Source organism: Solanum stenotomum, unplaced genomic scaffold (genome assembly GCF_019186545.1).
Source record: "Solanum stenotomum isolate F172 unplaced genomic scaffold, ASM1918654v1 scaffold11127, whole genome shotgun sequence".
In the NCBI taxonomy this organism is placed as follows: domain Eukaryota; kingdom Viridiplantae; phylum Streptophyta; class Magnoliopsida; order Solanales; family Solanaceae; genus Solanum; species Solanum stenotomum.
In genome coordinates, this window is record NW_026021407.1 from 354,998 (window position 1) to 378,004 (window position 23,007).

Here is a 23,007-nt window from a genome sequence, read left to right on the forward strand (position 1 = left end):
GTATCTCATTTTTGAGAATTCAGGTCGAACGTAGTTCAAATACAGAGAAACATTAAAAAGGAATAAAGGAGTGACCGGGGCCGACATAGGCCGCCTACGTATCTCATTCTTGAAAATTCAGGTCTGACGTAGTTCATTACAAGGGATAGATTCTAAACGAGCGATTACAAGAAAATAAAATGATTACAAGGAAATGACAAGAAAAATACAAATCAAAACTTCACACATAGTATATCTTGACAGCATTTGAGCTGATTGGTTTCAGCCATTCGGTGCAATCCATCTCTGACAGGATCAAGGCACCTCCAGATAACACTTTGCGAACCATGTAGGGACCTTGCCAATTTGGTGCAAATTTTCCTTTGTACTCATTCTGATGAGGGAAAATGCGTTTAAGGACCAATTGACCGATTTCAAATATCTTAGCTCTTACTTTCTTGTGAAAAGCACGAATCATTCTCTGTCGATACAGTTGTCCATGACAAACAGCAACCATTCTCTTCTCATCGATCAATGTTAACTGATCAATCCGCTTGTGAACCCATTCAGCGTCACTCAATTCAGCTTCTTGGATGGTTCTCAATGAAGGTATTTCAACTTCTGCAGGTATAACTGCTTCTGTTCCGTATACTAGCAAATATGGAGTAGCTTCAACTGATGTCCTGACAGTCGTTCGGTAACCCAACAAAGCATATGGCAACATTTCATCCCAACCTCTGCGATTATCAATCATTTTCCTCAGAATCTTCTTTATGTTCTTGTTGGCGGCTTCTACAGCTCCATTCATTAGGAGATGATAAGCGGTTGAGTTCCGGTGAGTAATCTTGAATTGTTCACATATTTCTCTCATCTAATGACTGTTGAGATCTATTGGTCACGGACTTATACGAAGCTGTTTCCACCCATTTGGTGAAGTAGTCAATGGCAACCAAAATGAATCTATGTTCGTTAGAGGTGGTTGGCTCTATCAGACCAATAACATCCATGCCCCAAGCTACAAATGGCCAAGGTGAACTCATAGCATTAAGTTCATGAGGCGGTACTCGAATCAAATCACCATGCACTTGACATTTATGACATTTCTGCACAAACTTGCAACAATCGTGTTCCATAGTCATCCAAAAATAACCGGCTCGAAGGATCTTCCTTGACAAAGTGAGCCCATTCATGTGAGTACCACAAACTCCGGCATGTATTTGTTCCAGAAGCTTTGCAGCTTCACTAGCATCAACACATCTGAGAAGACCTAAATCTGGTGTCCTCCTATAAAGGATTTCCCCGCTTGCAAAGAAACTGAAGGCCATACGACGTATCGACTTCTTCTGGTTGAACGTTGCATTCTCAGGATAAGTCTCGTCCTCTAAATACTTCTTGATGTCAAAATACCAAGGCAAACCATCTGGTTCCGCTTTAACATGTGAACAATGAACAGGCTGTTCTTTTACCTCTATATCCACTGGATCAATATAACTTGTATCCGGATGTTTAATCATTGATGCGATGGTGGCAAGAGCATCGGCCAACTCATTCTGTGTCTTGGGAGTGTGTCTGAACTCAATCTTGCAAAATCTCTTGCACAACTTCTGTATATACCGCACATACGTTGTGATCTTTGTTTTTCACGGCCCATTCACCTTGCACCTGATGGATCAGAAAATCTAAGTCTCCAATAACCAGCAACTCGTGAACATTCATATCAATGGCCATCCTCAGACCTAGGATGCAAGCTTCATACTCAGCCATGTTGTTTGTGCAATCAAATCGGAGTTTAGCCACCATAGGATAATGTTGACCAGATTTCGACACTGAGACCGCTCCGATTCCTTTCCCTTGATGATTCGTCGCTCCATCAAAGAACACTCTCCAACCAGGGTACGCTTCAGAAATATCCTCACCCACAAATGCTATTTATTCATCGGGAAAATAAGTCTTGAGTGGTTCATACTCTTCATCAACTAGATTCTTGATGATCAGCCAAGGCTTGTGCCTTTATCGCCTTCTGAGTCACATACACAATGTTGAACTCACTCAAAAGCATTTACCATTTAGCCAACTTCCCGATCGACATTGCTTTCTGGAAAATATACTTCAACGGGTCCATCCTGGTAATAAGGTATGTGGTATAAAAAGACAAATAATGTCTCAACTTTTGAGCAATTCAAGTCAAAGCACAGCATGTTCTTTCCAAAATAGTGTAACGAGCCTCATATGGAGTGAACTTTTTGCTCAAGTAATAATCGGCTCGCTTCTTCTTCCCAGTTTTGTCATGTTAACCAAGCACGCATCTCAATGCATTATCTAAGACAGATAAATATAGCAATAACAAACTCCCTTCTCGCGGAGGGACCAACACCGGCGGATTGGACAAATAGTTCTTGATGGCATCAAAAGCAGTTTGACATTATCCGGTCCACTTGGTCGAGACATCTTTTTTCAATAACTTAAAGATGGGCTCACACACCACGGTTGATTGAGCTATGAACCGGCTGATATAGTTCAACCTTCCGAAAAAACTCATCACCTCTTTCTTGGTCTTCGAAGGGGGTAATTCTTGGATCGTCTTGATCTTGGAAGGGTCAAGCTCAATATCTCTCCTACTAACTATAAATTCCAACAACTTGCCAGCTGGCACCCCAAAAGCACATTTGGCGGGATTTAACTTCAAATTGTATCGGCGTAGACGATTAAAGAATTTCCTCAAGTAAGTCAAGTGATCCGAACTTTCACGGGACTTGATTATAACATCATCTACATACACCTCGATCTCCTTGTGAATCATATCATGAAAGATGGTCGTCATAGCCCTCATGTAAGTAGCTCTGGCATTTTTGAGACCAAACGACATCACCCGATAATGATATACACCCCAAGGCGTAATGAAAGTTGTCTTTTTTGCATCTTCTTCATCCATCAGGATCTTATTATAACCCACATAACAATCTACAAAAGACTGCATCTCATGCTTAGCACAATTATCAATGAGGATGTGAATGTTTGGCAATGAGAAATTATCTTTCGAACTAGCTTTGCTGAGATCTCTCTAGTCAACACAAATTCTGATTTTTCCGTCTTTCTTGGCAACCGGAACAACATTGCCTAACAAAGTCGGATATTGCGTCACTTCCACTACTTGAGACTCGATCTCTTTTGTAATCTCCTCTTTGATCTTTAAACTCAACTCAGGCTTGAATTTTCGAGTCTTTTGCTTTACTGGACTGAAATTTGGATTGATCAGCAACTTATGGGACACCATATTCGTGCTCAGCCCTGGCATGTCTTTATAAGACTAGGCAAAACTGTCCGACTTCTTTGACACATTCATCATCTCCGAGATCCACAGTTTCAATTTCTTCAAGATTTGGCTTGTGTTGATTCTCGAATTGTCAAAACTGTTCAACAACATGTTCCGGTACCTTATTTTCCTCTTCGTCTTCCTCGCACTCATTATTACCTGACTCATTTTGTTCACTCGGTTCATGACATGACATGACATTGACGGGTTTTAAATTATTATTACTGAAATCATAAACAGACAAAGTTAGAAAAGTAAAATATAAAAAGATAAATAAACAATTTTTTATAAAAGAGGCTTTCATTTAAATTGAAAAAACAAGCACAAACTTTAGTCATTGCCGAGGGCCATTTTGCTTTTTAAAACATCACAAGAGAATTTAAAAACTTCAAACAAATAAAACTGCATAAAAGGGTGGGTCTCGGGCCTCTTCCGAACTACCACCAATTTTAAAATAAACAAAAGCACATGTCTTTTCTACCCAGATGAGTGGAAAATTCAGAGTAGTGTGGAGGTCCAGTTCTGCAATTGCTCCTCAGGTTCTGCATCACGGATGCCTGATGTCATAGCCTCTTCCTCGATGACCGTATCAATCTCCTAAAAAAGGCCCCAAATTCCTTCCTCGAGACCACCATCGTTGACATTTTCTCGTACCAGAAATGAGTGGTATAGATGAGGAATTGGCCTGGCCAATGCTTGATCAACATTCTTGTTCTTTATCTCTGTTGCGTCGTCTGTTGGGACATATCCCAAACCAAACTTTGCTCCTTTGGTGGGAATTTAGATAGGCTCGACGATTCCTTGAAAGTGCTTCCCCAATCCGAAACCTGGTTCGAAACCATTCTGGAGCATGACAGTAGCATTCATCTTGTACACGGCAGACATAAGAGGCTGTGGAGCCAAGTCATCACCAGTGGCATTTACCAGCTCCACCGTGTAGAAATCACAACCTCAAGACACATCATCAACGATCGCTGCATACCCATTGGAATGACTCCCTTCACCATAAATGACCAATTCCTGGTCTTTCCAAACAAACTTCATTAGTTAGTGAATGGTAGAAGACACAGCCCCAACTATATGAATAAACGGTCTTCCCAGAAGTAAATTGTAAATGGTGTTGATATCCAACACCTAGAAATCCACATTAAATTCCGCAGGACCCACCTGAATATCCAAGTTCACCGCACCCAATGTGTCTCTTTGCAGTCCATCAAAAGCCCTCACATTGACTTGGTTCAGGTGAAGCTTTCCCAAATCAAATTTTAGCTGCCTCAGAATCGAAAGTGGGCAAATATTAAGATCGGATCCGTCATCGACCAAGACGCGATTATTATCTTGTCTCGACACATACAGGTGACGTGCAAAGCTTTGTTGTGCATCCTGCCTTCAAAGGGTAGCTTTACGTCACAAAAACTAATTCGGTATCCTCGGATGACCTGGTTTATCATGGTTGCTAGATTGTCACTGTTGGTACCCACGGGCACATAAGTATCATCTGGAGCCTTCCTCAACGCTTGCCTATGCAGTTGTGAACTCATCAACAAAGCCTATACAGAAATCTGAGCTGGTGTCTTCTCCAAATACTTCATGATTGAATAATTTTTCGGCTGCATTTTGCTCCAAAACTCTTCGGCTTCAACTTCACTAATCGGCCTTTTAGTCTGATCCTTTTTCTGCCCCCTTGGACCAATTCTTCCGGTGTGTAGCACCTACCAGATCTGGTCATGCCTTGAGTAACAGTTGTTTCAATCATAAATTTTGATCGGGTAAGAGTTTCTCTCGGCACCAAGGCAACAACCTTTTCGGGTATCAGAATCACAAACTCTTTCTTTTCTCTGATGCTCAACAAAGCTACAACCCTTTTTAGTTCATCAGGAGCAATAGGAACTATTGCCTTCGTCACGCACCAATCATTATTTGTCTCTATCATATTGACATTGGAGGCGACTGTCTGAAGAGAGACTACATTCTTGTCAATCAGGTCTTGGATCTTATGTTTCAGGTTAATATAGTCCTCGGTATCATGTCCAACACTGTTGGAATGATACGCGCACCTCTGATCAGGTCTGTAAAACTTTGAGCTAGTGTCAACCGGCTTGGGCCCCACTGGATGAATATATCATGCTGCAGTTAATCGCTCAAACATCTTTGTTCGGCTTTCAATAAGCGGAGTGAAAATTCTAGCAGGCTTCTTCTAAAATCTAGGATAGGAGGGATCGTAATTGCCTTACTGAGGGGGAGGCATTTGGCGATAATTTGGAGCATTCGGATGGGGGGCTTGATATCTGGGATATGAGTTGGTTTGATAATTTGGTTGTGGAGCTTGGTAGTTCGAGTGGGTATTTTGGTAAAGTGGAGTTGGGGTTTGGTACATTGGGGGAGGCGTTTGGTAATTCGTCTGAACGTTGACACAGTTTGGGGTCGGCATTTCATTAGTGATGAAATGGAGTCTGGTAAACTGGAGGGGGAGTTTGGTAGATAGTAGGGGGAGTTTGGTAATTAAGATAGGGAGTATTTTGATAACTGGGAAAGAGGTATTTTGGTAACTGGGGGGAGGGGAATTCTGGTCATCATCTTGTGCATAACAAGCCGGGTATGAACTTTGTGAAGGTCGAGAACGACCTTGGTATGATGATGATTTCCTTGGGGTCTTCTTCCCATCATAAGAGATAGAGGACACATCCTCTCTTTTCTTCCTCAACAAGCCCGAAGATCCGGGCGAGGCAGCAACACGGGCAATCTTCCCGGTTCTTCACCTACCTCGACTATCTCAGCTTTTGCTCCAACGAGCAACATAATTCTATCATAATATTCGGGCTCCTGCACCCGCACAAACACTTCTACAATTTCCTTTTCTGACATAGGAGGTCTAACTCTAGCTGCCTCCTTTCGCCATCTATATGCGAATTCTCTGTAACTTTCGGTTGGCTTCTGTGTCATCTTCTCCAAGGAGTAACGATCAGGAACGATCTCCACATTGTAGGCGATTCGTTTGATGAAGTCCTTAGCCAGAGCGTTCCAGCTAGACCACTGTCTCGTTTCATGAGACGTAAACCATTCTAGAGCCTTTCTGCTCAAAAACCGCATTAACAAAGCTTCGTCTCTCCTAACTCCCACGAGTTGGTGACAGTAGGCCCTCAGGTGTGCTAAGGGGTTCCCCGTTTCTCCGAAGATGTCGAATTTTGACACTGTGAACCCCTCCGGGAGGTCCAAATTCAGATGAATGCACAGGTCTTCGTAACTCAACCCGACGACCTCAGGAATGCACTTCAATTCCTTCATGGCTTTTCTAATTTCCTCCTTCATATCTATCTTGGCAGTCTCCTCCTTTGACCTCCACTCTGTCTCCCTCTCCTCATAGTGATCGAGCTCCAAACTATGGGCATCATGCTCGTTGGGGACTGGTATTTGGAAAGCTGTTTTTTGCGTTAGTGGTGGAGCAATAGAGGGACTTTGGCCGTTTAAAGGGACGTGATAGTTTTGGGGGAAAGTCTGGGGCTAGTATATTGGTTTTGGTGAAGGAGGGAAGTGTGTCGGTATTTGGCGTTTTAGCTATGGAGGTTGGTATTTTGAAGAGGGTTTGGTGTTTGATAAGAGGCTGAGGCGTAATGAGGGTTTTGGGTGGTAAGGTCAATGATGGAGGATTACGAGTAGGACTTGAATGCGGGTTTTGAGCTTGTTCCATGTTAGGAGGGGGCATTTGTGCTGGAGGTCTTACGTCTGGTTGAGTGTTGACAGCAAAAATCGGAGGAGGCAAATCTTGTTTTCTCTGCACGTCGACCCTCATCTCAGCAATTTGTTGAATCAATTGCAGGATCAGTTCATTCTGATCAGCAAGGGCAGGCTGAGCCACCACGACATCAGTAAGGCTGGTTTCTTCGTTGTTATCACCCATTGTTGCTTTTCCCTTTTGTGAACTTTGTCTGGGTAAGGAATCTGTAGGACCTTTAGATCTAGTGAAAAAAAGATGATCGGCCAGTGTATCAACACAGATCAGTTCTAACTACATGTAGAGAAAAACAACTCAAAGGCAAATTTGTCAGTATTAGTTCTGGATGAATAATACAAGATATCACATAGAAAGCAGATAAACACATAAAAGTTACTTCGTTTGAGGACACGTTAACCCATGAGTAATGGGGACTGAATTTTTGAACAAGCAGGAATTTGCTCATTTTATTATGGGGCTAGTGACTCAGAAAGGCTAAATTGCGTTAAGCTAAGGTCTTCTTGTTGCATCTTCTGGCATCTGTTGATCTGAACTCAATGTTTCCTTGTAGAATGAGAGAGGGGGAAAGAAATTTTGAAAAAGACAGGGGCCGGGCCTCGAAAGGCTGCCTACGTATCTCCCAAGGAGAATTCGGGCCCTGCGTAGTTCGAATACAAAGAAAATTTTCATTTTCATTCATTCATTTCTGATGATTACAAGGAAAGTGAAAACAGATAATAAAGCTCCTAAAAGATAGAAGGTGCTTCCATCCAAGCCATTTTTCTTCTGATTGTTGCATTAATCATGGAGGGGTAAACTCGTATACTTCGAGGGAAATTTCCCATTCCCTTCTTTCCACCGTCCCTGTAGATGAGGCCTATAGACAATTTCCTCCCTAGTATCTTCTTCAGTAGCTCCAATGTGAGTGTCATCGGGGCCGTTGCTGGTGGCCTCTTGGCTGAAGAAAGAGTACTTTTCATGTGGCTTCTGAAGCGTCATGGTTGCATCTTTAAAGGCATCGAGTTTCTTACGAACAACAACTATCTCTTCATTTATAACAGCATATTTTGTCATCTTAGCTGCCAACTCCGCGTCTAGTGCTGCATTTGCTGCTCGTGCGACCGCGGTGGCAAACTCCACTTCTATTCTCTTTTTTCTGGTTTTTTGGATCTCTCGCCTGAACCGCTGCAATTCCATCCTTAAATCCTTCTTGGTTAGCTTTATGTCGATACCCTTGCCTTTTTCCATCTCAGCAGCAATTTCACATTTTCTGAGATGATAGAATAATATTTCAAGATTTGGTAGTAGGATTTTATTTCTGGCTGAGAAACTTAAGACTCGTGGAATTTTGGTTGGACATTTGGTAGTGACTTGTATTTGGAATTGTGGGGATTTTCAAAAAAATTTCGAAAAGAAGTGGGCTAAAAATGTCCTCATTCAAAGCAATAAAATCACATAAACAGTTAAAGCACACAAGCGGCTAGAGCACGTCCTAAACAAGTAGGGGACCCTTTTGTGCCAAGGGTAGGCCTAGCGTATTTGAAAGATGTATGTGTAGAATTGAACCATTTTGTTACCCCAAAGAAAATTTCGCGTATAAAATGATGTTCGATAAAGCAAAAATAAGCAGAAGAAAGTAGGGAATAAACGGGAAACACAAAAGAAAAGGCTCACGCTGGGGTCATTTGAAAAGAGTACCAAAATACAAGAAAGGCAAGCCCACGCAGGGGCAAATAACAATAAGTACATATGGAAAAAACCTACGCAAGGGCGAATTCCGCTAAGATGCTCCCGATGGCCCCGCCTCTGATCTGCTCCTCTTGTTCTGTGTCATGAGATGTTGAAGCCTATATTGAATCATTAGCAAGTATCCTTCGCTCCGGCGGCCTTTCTCTTCCCAGTCTTCGAGACACATTCCGTTTTTCTTATCTCCAATCCACAANGTACCAAAATACAAGAAAGGCAAGCCCACGCAGGGGCAAATAACAATAAGTACATATGGAAAAAACCTACGCAAGGGCGAATTCCGCTAAGATGCTCCCGATGGCCCCGCCTCTGATCTGCTCCTCTTGTTCTATGTCATGAGATGTTGAAGCCTATATTGAATCATTAGCAAGTATCCTTCGCTCCGGCGGCCTTTCTCTTCCCAGTCTTCGAGACACATTCCGTTTTTCTTATCTCCAATCCACAAGTTAACCTCTCCCATATCGCTTCTCAAGCTTTCTAATTCTTGAGTTACGCTCTCGAGGGCATACTTATCCTCTTCTTACTTTCGGAGAAATTCCTCGTGCATTTCATGGGCTTCTCTTCTTACCTCCTTACTTCTATCAAAACTTTGGACTCTTTGTCCTCTACGCTGCGGTAAATGTTAGGAACTGAGACGGAGATACCCTGTATATTGCGCTTCAACCAAGCTTTGTAAGTTTCATCGTACCCCGCATTAAATCGATCTATGTCAATGGTGTCCTTATTCATTCGCACTACTCTTTTCCATTCTCTTAGCATCTCTGAAGCCTCAGACACTCTATCATCCCCGATGTCGAACACATAGATACGGTAGTATGCTTCTGGGGTGTAGTTTGTCTTCTTCCAAACTGCCTCAGGACCCGGATGGGTGCATATGGGCGAATACCTCGAATACCTATGGCATCTTTCGAGATGAAACGGTCGAACATCCACATGATGTTTTCTTCTCTCAACTCAGAAAAAATTTGAGCCTATCTTTCTCTGGTTCTTCTTTTTTTCTAAGTCTGCCCAGAACAACATGTCATTCAAACTCTTAAGAGCGTTATGCTCATCGAGGGTATGGAGTTCTTGGGTTCTGTGTCTCTTCACCAAGTGACTCATTATCCACCATTGAAGAAGAAGGTTGCAACCCTGAAAGTAACGATGCCCTTCCTTGCATTTTTCCAAAGCACGGTACATGTCCGAAAGGATGATAGGTGCGATAGGATAATGCTTTACTTGTCGTTGGTTCATATGCCCGTGGAATAGAGTGTGTGCAAGCATTATCACTCGGGTGTTGATACTGAGGCTCGGGCTGTGTGGGAAAACCATGGTGCCCAATAGTGCGACGGTGAATGCCAAAGGTCTGATCCCGTCCCATTCTCTGTAAGTGACCCTGAACTCTTTGTTGTAATTCGTATAAAAGCTCGCATGCCCGAATCTAACATAGAGATCCATAAAAGAAACGCTAGAACCTTCGTTCCAGTAAGCGCAATCGTTTCTTAATCCAAGCCAATTTATAATATCCTTGAGAGTAGGCTTGTAGGGATTAAGATGTTTTCCTACTTTCTCACTCTTCTTTCAAGCCCTCTACCGACTATGTCTATTCCGTCCCAGATTTCCTCAATTGTTGGGGTGATCTCCATGGTTCCAAATCGAAACACCATTTTCTCGTTGTCCCAATAGCCTGTGAGGACTTCAATTAGTTTGGGCCACCCAACCATGTTGATGAGTTCTGTTAGGGCTCCTATATATTTGTTGAGTGCCCTTTTGTGAACCACGGAGAGGTCATTGTACCACAACTTGAGTAGAACTGGGCTTCCACTACCATGTCAAATTTGGGAAATCGATTCATACCTACAAAACAAAGCACGGTTAAGATTCTCTGCCCCAAATAGGCAACAATCAGGTTTCCACACATACATCTTTCAAATGTCAAATAATATGGTATGTCATTAGGTCGTGGACCTTGGACATGATTTTTGGCGGTTTTACTAATAGACTTAATACACCTTGGGTATTAAGCCGTCTTAGGCTAATGTTTAGATTTGGATTTGGTTTCGCTCTACTCTAGGTTGAATAAAATTGGTTTAAAAATGACGGTTATCCGAGTCGGACAAACAACGGGGTGAAGTCTAATAAATAAAGTTGGATGACCACAAGCCAACTATTCGTTTATCACTTCCAAAGAATTTAACTTGTGTTTTTTCTGAAGGACAGTCGTGATAAGCCACGTAACCGCCTTTTTTTGTAATGTAATCTATTTGTCGTTTGGCGAAATCGAGTGCCATGAATGCCACAATTCAAAATAAACGATAAATAAAACAAGTAGACAGTTAAAACACACAACCAAATAACTTAATCTAAAGGTTAGAACCATTCAAATCTCCAGCAGAGTCGTCATTTTGTTTTATTTAAAAATGATTTTAAGACTGATTTTAAGAGTCGTCACTTAATTTTTTAAGTAAAATTAAGAAAAATGATTTTTTTTCAAAAGATTAAAACAGAAATCTAATGAAAATATTCAAATGGGTTCGAGGTTCATATTGGCATTTCGGGAAGGGCTTGAAAGCACCCGAAATGTCCGTTAACACGCGGTTGCCCGGTAATTAATTTATTTGGCTAAAATAATTTAAACTTAACTCGAATGGAAAAATTGGACTATTTTATAGTTTAAGACTATTTTAAAAGGGGGAACGTTTTGGTAGACTATGTTTAATATTATAAGAAGCGAGTATTTAATTAGTTAAATTTTTAGGAGATTAGTTAAGAATAACTCTCTTTCGGGGAATTCAATTGTGGTAACCTTAAGACTAACAACAAATAATGACAGGTAAACAAATATAAAATGATAAAGTAAAGAGGAAAATTTGGACCCAAGTCTGGTTTCATGTCCGCCTGGACCAGTACTTGGGCCTAATCTCGTTTTGGGCTTTTGGCCCAATTCTTGCCATCTTTGTACATGTCCTAAGCTTCTAACAAAATAATGATAATGAAAGTAAAAGGTCTTAGGCCTAAACATAACAAAATACAACTTATAGAATTTAAAAAGTGGGCCAAAAGGCCCAATCTTTCAATTTTCCTCGGCATCGAATTCCTTCAACCCTGTTCATCGGTTTTTATGGCTTGGCTAACTCGAAAATAAAGGTTTAAGCTCTTATGGCTCTCTCGAAATGCAAAGGGGGTGATGAGTTCATAGTGAACTCGAACAAATTTCACATGCAACAAAAAAAATGAGAATAAAAATTAATATTTCATAATAATATTTCTAAACCATAATTCAGAATGACGATGAGGATTGATTAGTCGCAAGATAATAAATGCATCAAACTGAATACAAATTAAAGACTCTTAACTAAAATAAAACAAATTAATCAAGTTGGGCAGAATAACAAACACCTAGCAGTGACTATGACTGATCAACTATCACCAGATTCGAGTAAAACTAACAAGACCCAACAAATAAATCACCAAGGCATCAAAATATAGCTACATCCTACCAAACAATGATCGATGGGAAAAAAATGACCAAGACCTACTTCTCATAGCTGAAAGCAATATCACTAGATCCAAATCGAAATACATGGAAGTTAAAAGCAATCTGAATCTATAATAAATAGTAATAAGTAAATATTAATTGATATTACTCACGATCACCCAAATAGCAATTCTTTATTTCTAATCAATAGTAGCTTGCAATTAATGAAGTATGGATGAAGATTGGGCTCTGCATAATTGAAAGAGATGGACATAGGACCATATGACACTAAAAAAGAAACTAAACATTTTAGGCGTGAACCAAGGCGATACGTGATATTCACAAAGTATGGAAGAAACTAACACTATTTCTGGCATGAATGGGGATGGGCATGAGACTAAATATTTTGCAACTATGAAAGAGGAGAAGGGAGGGATAGGCATGCTTATTTCAAGTGTGAAGATCATGTCAAAGTAGTAACCCACATACACGAGACTTTCATACTAAGGCATCAACAAACAATGCCTAATATATTCAAACAAACCTAATAAATACCACATGAATACTAACACTAAAATGGGGGTTTTAGAAAAGATGATACTATAAATGAACATGAACTAGGTCTTATGATGAACTAATTTTATTGAATATAATTACTTTAAAAAAAAAACTGTTAAGTGCAACCATATTTGAACTACACATAATGTGAAATAAGTGAACTAAAATTTTTCCAACTGGGTGTTAAACATTCTTTACAGGACACCATTCCAAAAATTCAACTTATGCCCATAAGAAGTCAAATATGCAACTGTATGATTCTCTTAGCACCTTCAAACCCATAACAAAACAGCAAATAACATTTCAACAAATAAGACTAAAGTGGTATTAATACTATCAACAAACTAATAAACCAATATTTGAAGCCGACACAACAACCACAAGTCAAGAATACAAGAGAAGAAAAAAAATAAAAAAAAATATTGAGAAGACTAAGAACAAAAGTATGACTTCAAGATAGACATTAAACCATTTTGAAATTGAAATCCATGCTCCATCGGAGAAAATAAGATGAGGATAAAGAAATAAAGAACCCTTTAAGAGTCGAGCACTTCAAGTAAGAGCATTTTAGAATCCATCAAAGAACACATCACCATTTACTAAAAAAAACGGAATGAGTAGAAGAGCATGAGTTATTTACCTCTTGACGAGCAGTGATTGGGACGGGACAAACTGGAACGACGAACTTCACCACGCAAAATCCAAACTCGAACAATAGCCAAGAAGATTGAGCAAGAATATCAAACCCAAAACACAAAAAATGAGTCCCTCCTCCGTTCTCCTTGTAATATATTTAGTAGATATTAGCTTCTTCTTTTTTCTCTTAGTTAAAAATTTTCCAGTACCAAAAATCTGCCTTTTACAGTGAATAAAAAGGCATACATATAGAGATTTTTAGGGCTGATTAGGAGGGAAATTTTGGGTCCAAAATCTAGACAGAAAAGGACATATTTCAAAATTCAAACTCCCAAACCTTGCACCAATTTGGAGAGACACATTTTCTTGCAATTTTCGCCCTATTTCGAAAAAAGAAAGGGGAGAAAAATGTTTGCCTCTTTCTCTGCTGCCTACTGCTGTACGAGTTCTGGGTTTTCTACGTGTTGAGGGAGAAGAGGAAAATTACGCAGGGGTCTAGTAGTGTTTGTTGTACGTTTTTTTCCTGTTTGTGTATTGTATGTTTGGATTGTTGAAAAATAAAGTGGGATGGGTCTTGTTGCATTTGAGAGAATTGGGAGTGGACGGGTTCATTTAGAGTAGAACTTGGGCCGATGGACTGAAGAAATAGGCTCAAAACTTGGTCTCAAATGGGTTTGGGGTGGGGAAATTAATGGCTAGAATTGCAATAAAAAGGTTAAACAAATGACTTAACAATCTAGCCAAATTGAATTTTATTAGCGAATCCGACTAAAGATTAAATGAAACGAATTAATATTAATTAACGAGCTTTTTAATCTTAACAAAATAAAATAATTGACTTAATTATAAACTAATTAATTTAAAATATAAACTATTACTTAAACCAAATTAGTTCACAAAATATTTAACTAAAACTAAAATACTTTTGAGACGATCTTCGAATATTCATAAAATATACTAATTATATACATAATTATTTAAAAATTATAAAATGTGATAAAACTATTTAGAATAACTTGAAAAATATTTTGAATTTTATGAAGTCAGTTTTTTCAAATCGTTTGGAATTAAGAAACTCGGTGATTAATATATATTGTGGATGTCCAAAATTGGGTGTCAACGGGACTCTTGAAACCTGGCTCTGATACCAAGTTTGTCACACCCCGAGCGTATACCCTGGGCGGGACTGACACTCGAAGACCATTGCTAGCCCCAAGCGAACCCTTGGCCTGGCTTACTAACTCAGCGGAAGACTACATGCATATTTATAAAGATCAATAGCACACTACTCAACTTAACTAATGAAATAACTTAAAAAGTTTACTAGTCAACATTCAACTTGGCCAAAATAGCAACTCAAGTGTTAACATATGAAATGAAAAGTAAAGACAACTGAATTCACTAACTGACTGTCTGACTATCTATGAAACCTCTAAACAACTAAGGTGGATGTCGGGACAGGCCTGCGACATCCTAATGAACTAATACTAAAACTGAAAGCAATGTGAATGAGTCCTCTGGAATGCAAAGAGGCTCACCAACAGACTCTGAACTGCTCATTGGATCAACGAATGCGCCGGATGCCGATCCTAGTTACCTGTGTCTGCATCATAAGACGATGCAGGTCAACTGACATCAATACATTGAATGTACGAGTATGCGAGTTGGAATGCTAAAACAACATAGACTCGAAAGAGATTATGAAGAAACACTTACCTTGACTCTTCTCAACTCTTGAATACTTAAATAGACTCATTTCATAATAAAGTAGTTTAAAACAAGTGCAATATAAAGAAAAACTACTGAAAACATACTGTCAATTCATAATCATAATATCATAAAAAGACAAATCATACTCCCTCTCAAAGTCTACTTGTCCAAAGCATGAATAAAGTCTCATACCCCCATTCACACTAAGCAGAACCTCTTAAGGAACCATGCTACTACTGATGTGGGATTTTCTCTAACCGACAACCATCACTTAAGAACTATAGTGATGATATAGCGTTTTACCTCACGCTGTCGAGGCCCATCATATACCTTGTCATGATATAGGAAGCTAACTCACGAAGTGGATCCACTAGTCTATGCGAAAAGGATTCATCTAAAAAGTATAACCCTTTTCTACCCATTATGACTACTTGGTTTATGGAGACTTGAGTTAATATGAACTCGCATCTCCATATCGGTGCTCAATACTACTCCAAAAAATACTTAGTTCTTTATGTTTGTAAAAGCAAAACTCTTTTTTTGGTTTGAGATAATTACTCAAAACTTAGCTTAAAAGTTCTCTTGAAAATCATAGTTTCCTCTTTACTGTAAAACTATCCAGAAGGCTCTTTGAAAATCTCAGTTTTCGCTCTTATTTAAATGTGAAAACATTTTAAATCTCTTTGGTGAAACGACCCCAAAAATGCCCGAAAATGTGCTTCGAAAACACCTAAAATTGTAATTTCCATATATCTCAAAATCCGTGCATCATTTCGGAAATTCGACTTCATATTCTTATTCAGGGGGTCAAATTGAATGGGAAATGAGTCTAACCCGAATTTTAGAACAACCGTATCAAAATTCGAAAATCGCAAAAAATGCGATTTTGAGGGTCAACTTTAAAGGGGCATATCTCTCAGCACACAAGGAACTGGAAGGAGCTCAAACTATCAAAATTAAAGCTCTGTGAGTTAGCTTTCCAACGCAATTTGTTTCACCTCATTCCGAGTTAGGATGAAGGAGTTATGACCATTTTCGTAAAACCTGTCCGGCAGAAAATGCAAATTCCAGTAGCCGAAAACACTGTTCACCCGCCTCAATTTTTTTTCTAAGTGTTGGGACGTTTTTTTATAAAAAGGGGACATATCCATACTTAGTCATTTAACTTCAAAACATCCAAAAACTCTCTCTAAACCCTCTCCAAAAATTCCACCAAGATCATCAACCAAATTCAAGGATCCCAAGCTTTAATTCCGGATTCAAGATTCAATCTCAAGCAATTCTCCATTCCAATCTTCATCAAGAATTCTCCAAAGTTGAGGTATGTGGGTTGATTGTGGAAACCTTCCTTTCCACAAGTCCAACCATTTATCCTCTATTTTACTTCAAGTTTATGGGTCCTTATGATCATTTATGAACTCTTGAATTATGGAATTATTACTACACATCCTATTATGGTCTATTTTTGTATATTATCATGAAATGGAATGATTATATGATGTTTATGGTTTTCATGCCTCCATGATCAAATTATGAAGGTTGTTATATATGTATATATATATGTATGTTGTTGGTGGGCTGTTTTATATGGATTTTGAAATTGGTTGGACTTAGTACTCTTGAAACACATGATTTTATTTACATGAACAAGTAGCCCACCATATGTTTGATAAAATGCCATTTATAGAATTCTTATGAAATGGAAGGTCCAATGTACGTCCTATGAGTCGGATGATTATATAAGTATTGAAATGATGATGAAATGGATACATGTATATGATTTTCTCTATATAGTGTGTGAGTCGACCAAGCCTAGCTCGGGGGGTTGTAGGCCCGGGTAACCGTATCAAGGGGTTGGTACCTTGGTTGCCTAGTACGGGGGGTAGTAGGCCCGTATAACCGTATCGAGGGGTTTGTACCTTGGTTGCCTAGTACGGGGGGTAGTAGGCCCGTATAACCATATCGAGGGGTTTGTACCTTGGTCCCTAGCTCGGGGGGTGGTAGGCCCGGGTAACCACATTGAGGGGTTTGTACCTCTTTCGCCTCTCCAAGGGGGTGGTAGGCCTTGGAAATACTATATTGATGGTCACTCACTACACATATACTATGCCCTACTAAATATGATTTTTATATAAGCATCATTATACATATCATCTCATTAATATGCTATCTATCGGGTACGATTATGCATTTTGCCTATGATGTCCATCCCTTGTTGCATTGCATTGCATCCCATATACTTAGTACATTCAAACGTACTAACGCATACTCTATGCCTACATGATGTCACCATGTAGGGACCGGAGCACCGCTTGACCCTCGTCCTCCGCGTGGCTAATACGATTTTCTATCAAGGTTATTGGTGAGTCCTCCATTCCGGGGACGTTGCTTATGATCTTTTGCTATGTATAAGACTTTTCCTTTTTGTTATGTTTTGTCTATGAGGGTGAGCCCAGTTGTTTGTCTTGGCCCCGCTAAAGTACCTATGTTTAGAGGTGGTGTTGGACAAGTTGTGTATTATGTTTGAGCTTGATTCATCCATGGTATTTATGTATCATTTCTTTTTTTTTTCTTGCTCCCTTAGTCCCGATTTCCCCCTTGATTATGCTTATCGCTTATGGTCATTTTAATTGCTTCCGTGACCAATGATGTGTAAGATACGCTATGAGGCTTGTTTGGGGTTCCTTCGGGTTCCCCATTCGCCGGTCACGTCTAGGCCCTAGGCTTGGATCGTGACATTTGGGCATACTTAGTCCCCATATACTTTTGAAGAAATGAACTTCAATCTTTACTCTTTCCTAAACTTGATTGTAAGTCTTAAAACAAAGTTAAAAACATTTGCAAAATACTTCTTGAAAAGACTCAAAGAACTTCCTAAACATGGATCTTAACTTTCCTTGAATTTGAATTTATGGATTCAAGGTTATGATTCATGTTTTTGGATGATTTCTAGATGTTTAGAAGTCATTTAGACTAGTTAGAATCAATAGGAAGTGTTAATACACTTTAGAAGGACTTAAATAGGCTAAACGACGAAAACTTGTGAAAAACGATGATTTGGGCGCATCCCGGGAGGGCCGCGCCAGCCCCAACTTATTGGGGCTCAAATCTGGCGCACTGCTGGCGCGCCGCCCCAGCCTGCCTAGCGCTATGGGGGCGCGTCGCGCCAGCCCCCCTTCAAGTAAAATTCTAACGAGCTACTGATCCTAAATCATTTTAATTCAATTCTTTTTCTCAAATTCACTTTAGATTCATGTACCCAAATTATATACACAAAATCTAACCCAACAACTTAAAGAAACAACACTTAATCATCAAGAAACTCCTTAATCCCAACTCATGTTCAAGAACGAAATCAATTCAAGAACAACTATCAAGAACATCAAATTCTCAATCTTTTTAGGACGAAAATATGCTGAATTAAACATGTTTGGCGCGTGGGTGAACTAACCCAACGCTATGTGATCTCACATACTTGTAGGGATCCCCCCCGACGAAATCCACAAGCAAAGCTTCAAGAAATCGACGAATCCTGAACGTTCTTGCTTCCTCTTCTCCTTTCTCCTCTTTTTTTCTTTTATCTCCAAACCCTAAGGGCTCGTTTGGTGTGAGGGATTAGAAATAATAGTGATGGGATAAAAAAAATTATGTTTTTTGGTTGGCGAGTCCGGGATAACTTATCCGGGGATTAATAATTAGTACCGGGATAAGTTATCCCTCCCCATGGGTGGTATAGTAATCCTGGGATAACTTATCCCAAGATAAAATAGGTAAATGACAAATATGTCCCTTTAAATCCTTTTTATACCTCATTTTTCACATTTATGTATATTTCATTTTTTTTAATACCATGTATAATAATATTTACTACTCCTTATTTTTATGATAATTATACATATTTTTCTATTAAAATATTAAACTATATAAATATAATTTTTATTTATGAATTTATTTGACTAATTCTTATGTTTATTTTATTTTGATTTCTCCTAAATTTTCTTCTCTTTAATAAACTTAAGAGGGAAGTTCTATTTTTAGGCTAAATAAGAAAAAAGTTATATTTTTAAATACACATGGTACTTATCATGGGAATACATAAACAAACATATTTAAGTTAAATAAAATAAAAGTTTTATTTTAAAAAATGAATAACTAAAGCTCACAAAGAAAAATTTAAAAAGTTTAAATAAAGTGAAGGATAATTTTGTAAACAAACAACTTGTTCTTAAAATTTATCAATATATATTACTTTGAATATAACAAACGAAACACTTCAATAAGAAATAATCCCAAGACAACTTATCCCATCATAACTAATCTCAACATACTTATACCAACATTACTTATCCCATCATAACTCATATTCAAACCAAACGACCCCTAACTCTTTTGGTAAAAGTATAAACTGATCTAATTCAGCTTAGACCTCTAATTAATTACCCAAAAATGAATTAAATAACAGGTTAAGGAAAAGACCAAACTACCCTTTAAAAATCTGGATTGGACTTTCCTTATTCCAACAGCCCAACTTCCAAAAGGGATAACTCACTCATACAAACTCGGATTTGCGTAAACTCGGCGGCGTTGGAAAGTTCCTTCCAAGAGCTTTGCAACCATATCTGGAAGTACACCGAACTCATCCTGAGCTAGGAATTATTGCCATTTGAAGTTGACCAAAACTCAACTTTTCCTAACTTAAGCAAATTTCCAGATTTTAATTCTTTCCAAAAATGACTATTTCAAATTATAAGTTTCTTCCTAGTTATTTGAAATTGCGAAATGTTACACATGTGGTGTGTTCAATTTGATTCGACCGTCACACTTATTACAAGTCAAATATATTTTCACAAATGAGCCATGCTAAAATGTTTGAGATTAATAGTACTGATGGTTATCTTTTCCCTCGAACTATCAAATTATTATTCACTAATTAACTTGTTGAGTATATTCTAAGCTATTCAACAGCAAATCCTAACCAAACTTAACATCAAATATTATTTAATAAATAATCTATTCTTATAACATATATAAGTGAGGGATCAGAGGTGAATTCAGAACTTGAAGGAGTCAGAGGTGAATTCAGAACTTGAAGGTAGGTAACATATGTAGCATCCTATTCATAGAGGAAAACTATACTTAATAATTTACGATTAGCAAAACTTTTACACAAGATTAATAGTTGATTTATTCAAGGTTTTCGTCAAAAGAGGTCTAGGATTCTATTCTTCTTATCCATATTTTTTAAACAATAAATTTGCTACAAAAGGATGTCTGTGACAAATCATTTCTATTAAATAATATGTGATATTGTTTTAAATTTCTATATTCTTCAATACCATTTAAGCACTTGTGTGAAGGTTAGTTAAGTGCAAAGTTGAGGCATCCACGAATTTTTTTCAAAGATTTTGTAAGAAAAGAAGACTTTGTAGCTCTTTGAATCATTTTGTCACAAACAGTATAGTTCCCTTAATAGTTTATACATTTGCTTAGCTTGATGCCTCTATCTATCAAATTAAATATACAAACTAAAGTCAAAATTGAGCCAACAACATGACAAGACCAAATCAAAATGCATAACTCTACCATATTACCTACATTTGTATAAATTTTGGTGAGGGTAATTGTCTAAATGAAAGCTATATAAAGGGGTTTGAGTTCAGCTTAAGAGGACAACAACTTCTCTTCTTTGTTTCAAATATGGGGAAAATGGCCTCACTAGTTGTCACTCTTTTAGTGGTTTTAGTGCCACTTAGCTTAGCTTCCGAAAGCTCAGCTAATTATCAATACTCATCTCCCCCACCACCAAAGGAGCCATACCACCCTTCACCAACATCTTATCATCCCGCACCAATTTACAAGTCTCCACCACCGCCAACTCCGATTGACAGTTCTCCACCACCACCGAAGGAGACATACTACCCTCCACACATTCCAGTGTACAAGTCGCCACCACCACCCAAGGAACCATACTACCCTCCACACACCCCAACTTACAAGTCGCCACCTCCACCAACTCTTGTTTACAAGTCTCCACTGCCACCCATTCCGGTTTACAGTTCTCCACCACCACCGACGGAGCCACACTACCCTCCACACACTCCAGTGTACAAGTCGCCACCACCTCCGACGCCAATTCACAAGTCGCCACCACCACCCAAGGAGCCATACTACCCTCCACACACCCCAACCTACAAGTCACCATCTCCACCAACTCCTGTTTACAAGTCTCCACCGCCGCCAACTTCGGTTTACAATTCTCCACCACCACCAAGGGAGACTTACTACCCTCCCCACACTCCAGTGTACAAGTCGCCACCACCCCGGACACCAATTTACAAGTCACCACCATCACCAAAGGAGCCATACTACCCTCCACACACCCCAACCTACAAGTCTCCACCTCCACCAACTCCCATTTACAAGTCGCCACCACCACCAAATGAGCCATACTACCCCCTACACACTCCAGTTTACAACTCGCCACCTCTATTGACTCCAGTTTATAAGTCTCCACCTCCACCAACTCCTGTTTACAAGTCGCCACCACCACCAACTCCTGTTTACAAGTCGCCGCCACCACCTAAGGAGCCATACTACCCTCCACACACCCCAATCTATCAGTCACCACCTCCACCAACTCCCGTTTACAATTCACCGCCTCCACCAACTTTAGTCTTTAAGTCACCACCACCACCCAAAGAGCCATACTACCCTCCACACACCCCAGTGTACAAGTCGCCACCTCCACCAACTCCTATTTACAAGTCGCCACCACCACCAAATGCACCATACTATCCTCCACACACTACAGTCTACAAGTCGCCACCTCCACCAACTCCCGTTTACAAGTCACCACCACCACCCAAGGAGCCATACTATCCTCCACATACCCCATCCTACAAGTCAGCACCTCCACCAACTCCAGTCTACAAGTCGCCGCCACCACCCAAGGAGCTAGACTACCCTCCACACACCCCGACCTACAAGTCGCCACCACCACCCAAGGAGCCATACTACCCTCCACCTACACCAACCTACAAGTCGCCACCTCCACCAACTCCCGTTTACAACTCTCCACCACCACCAACTCCAGTCTACAAGTCTCCACCACCACCACATTATCTTTACACCTCTCCCCCTCCTCCCTACCATTACTAAGAAGAGATTTCATTATATCTGAGGTAATAAAACCAAACTAAAACTTTTAATTATGATATGTCTATAGAAGTTGCACAATTTCTTCGTACAAATCATTAATATAGACCTATGCTGTCTACAACTTATTTGGTTTAGGTTCTATTATATGTTCTCATCCACAGTATCATATTCTTATGCAGGAAAGCAGAATGTTGAGCTACAAGAAAATAAGCCCACACAGGAGGCAAAGTACTTTTGTAGCTTCATTTTGTATAAGTTATTGTTTGTACCCTGTATTATATTTATATTTTACTTCTATTTATTTGTGTGTGTTTGTTCGATCTCCTTGCAAAATGCGGAGACTATGAGATGTATAAAATAAGTTATTACTATACGGTTTAATGTTTTCCCCTCTCTCTACTCTTCTTTTTGTCCTTTTTCTTATTTTGGCATCCTTATATTGAGTTATTTATAAGTTGATGAGGCTCTCATCAATTACATCAAATCAGTTGCTATAAAAAATGTGGGTTTTATTCGTCAATAAATTTAATGATAAGATACAATAAAATCTAAGTTACAATAAATCGAAAATATTAATAGCTCCAATCTAAGTAACAATTTATCGGGAATATTAGTAGCTTCAATTAGTTCTTGAATTGACCATCGTGAGGAGAAAAATTACAGAACTACATTTTTTTATATAAAATTTTATAAAGGAAAAAGTAAATGCTCCCACACAAATTATTGAAATTAAATATT

The 23,007-nt window shown here is 39.2% G+C and overlaps 2 protein-coding genes across 2 annotated transcripts in view; both read left to right on the plus strand.

The window, feature by feature from the left end:
* LOC125849836 (extensin-3-like) overlaps positions 1–22,565 on the plus strand; it is a 61,010-nt gene extending 38,445 nt beyond the window's left edge. The window contains exon 4 of the mRNA XM_049529804.1: positions 22,449–22,565. The gene's annotated coding sequence lies outside the window, so the exon portion shown is untranslated. The remainder of the gene's footprint in view (positions 1–22,448) is intronic.
* On the plus strand, positions 20,809–22,269 carry LOC125849839 (extensin-1-like). Its single transcript, XM_049529807.1, has one exon. The coding sequence runs from the start codon at positions 20,809–20,811 to the stop codon at positions 22,267–22,269; it is 1,461 nt and encodes a 486-aa protein (XP_049385764.1).
* Positions 22,566–23,007: the final 442 nt, after the last annotated feature.

Coding starts and splice junctions, on each gene's coding strand:
- LOC125849839 (XM_049529807.1), top strand. CDS start 20,809: ATGGGGAAAATGGCCTCACTAGTTGTCACTCTTTTAGTGGTTTTAGTG.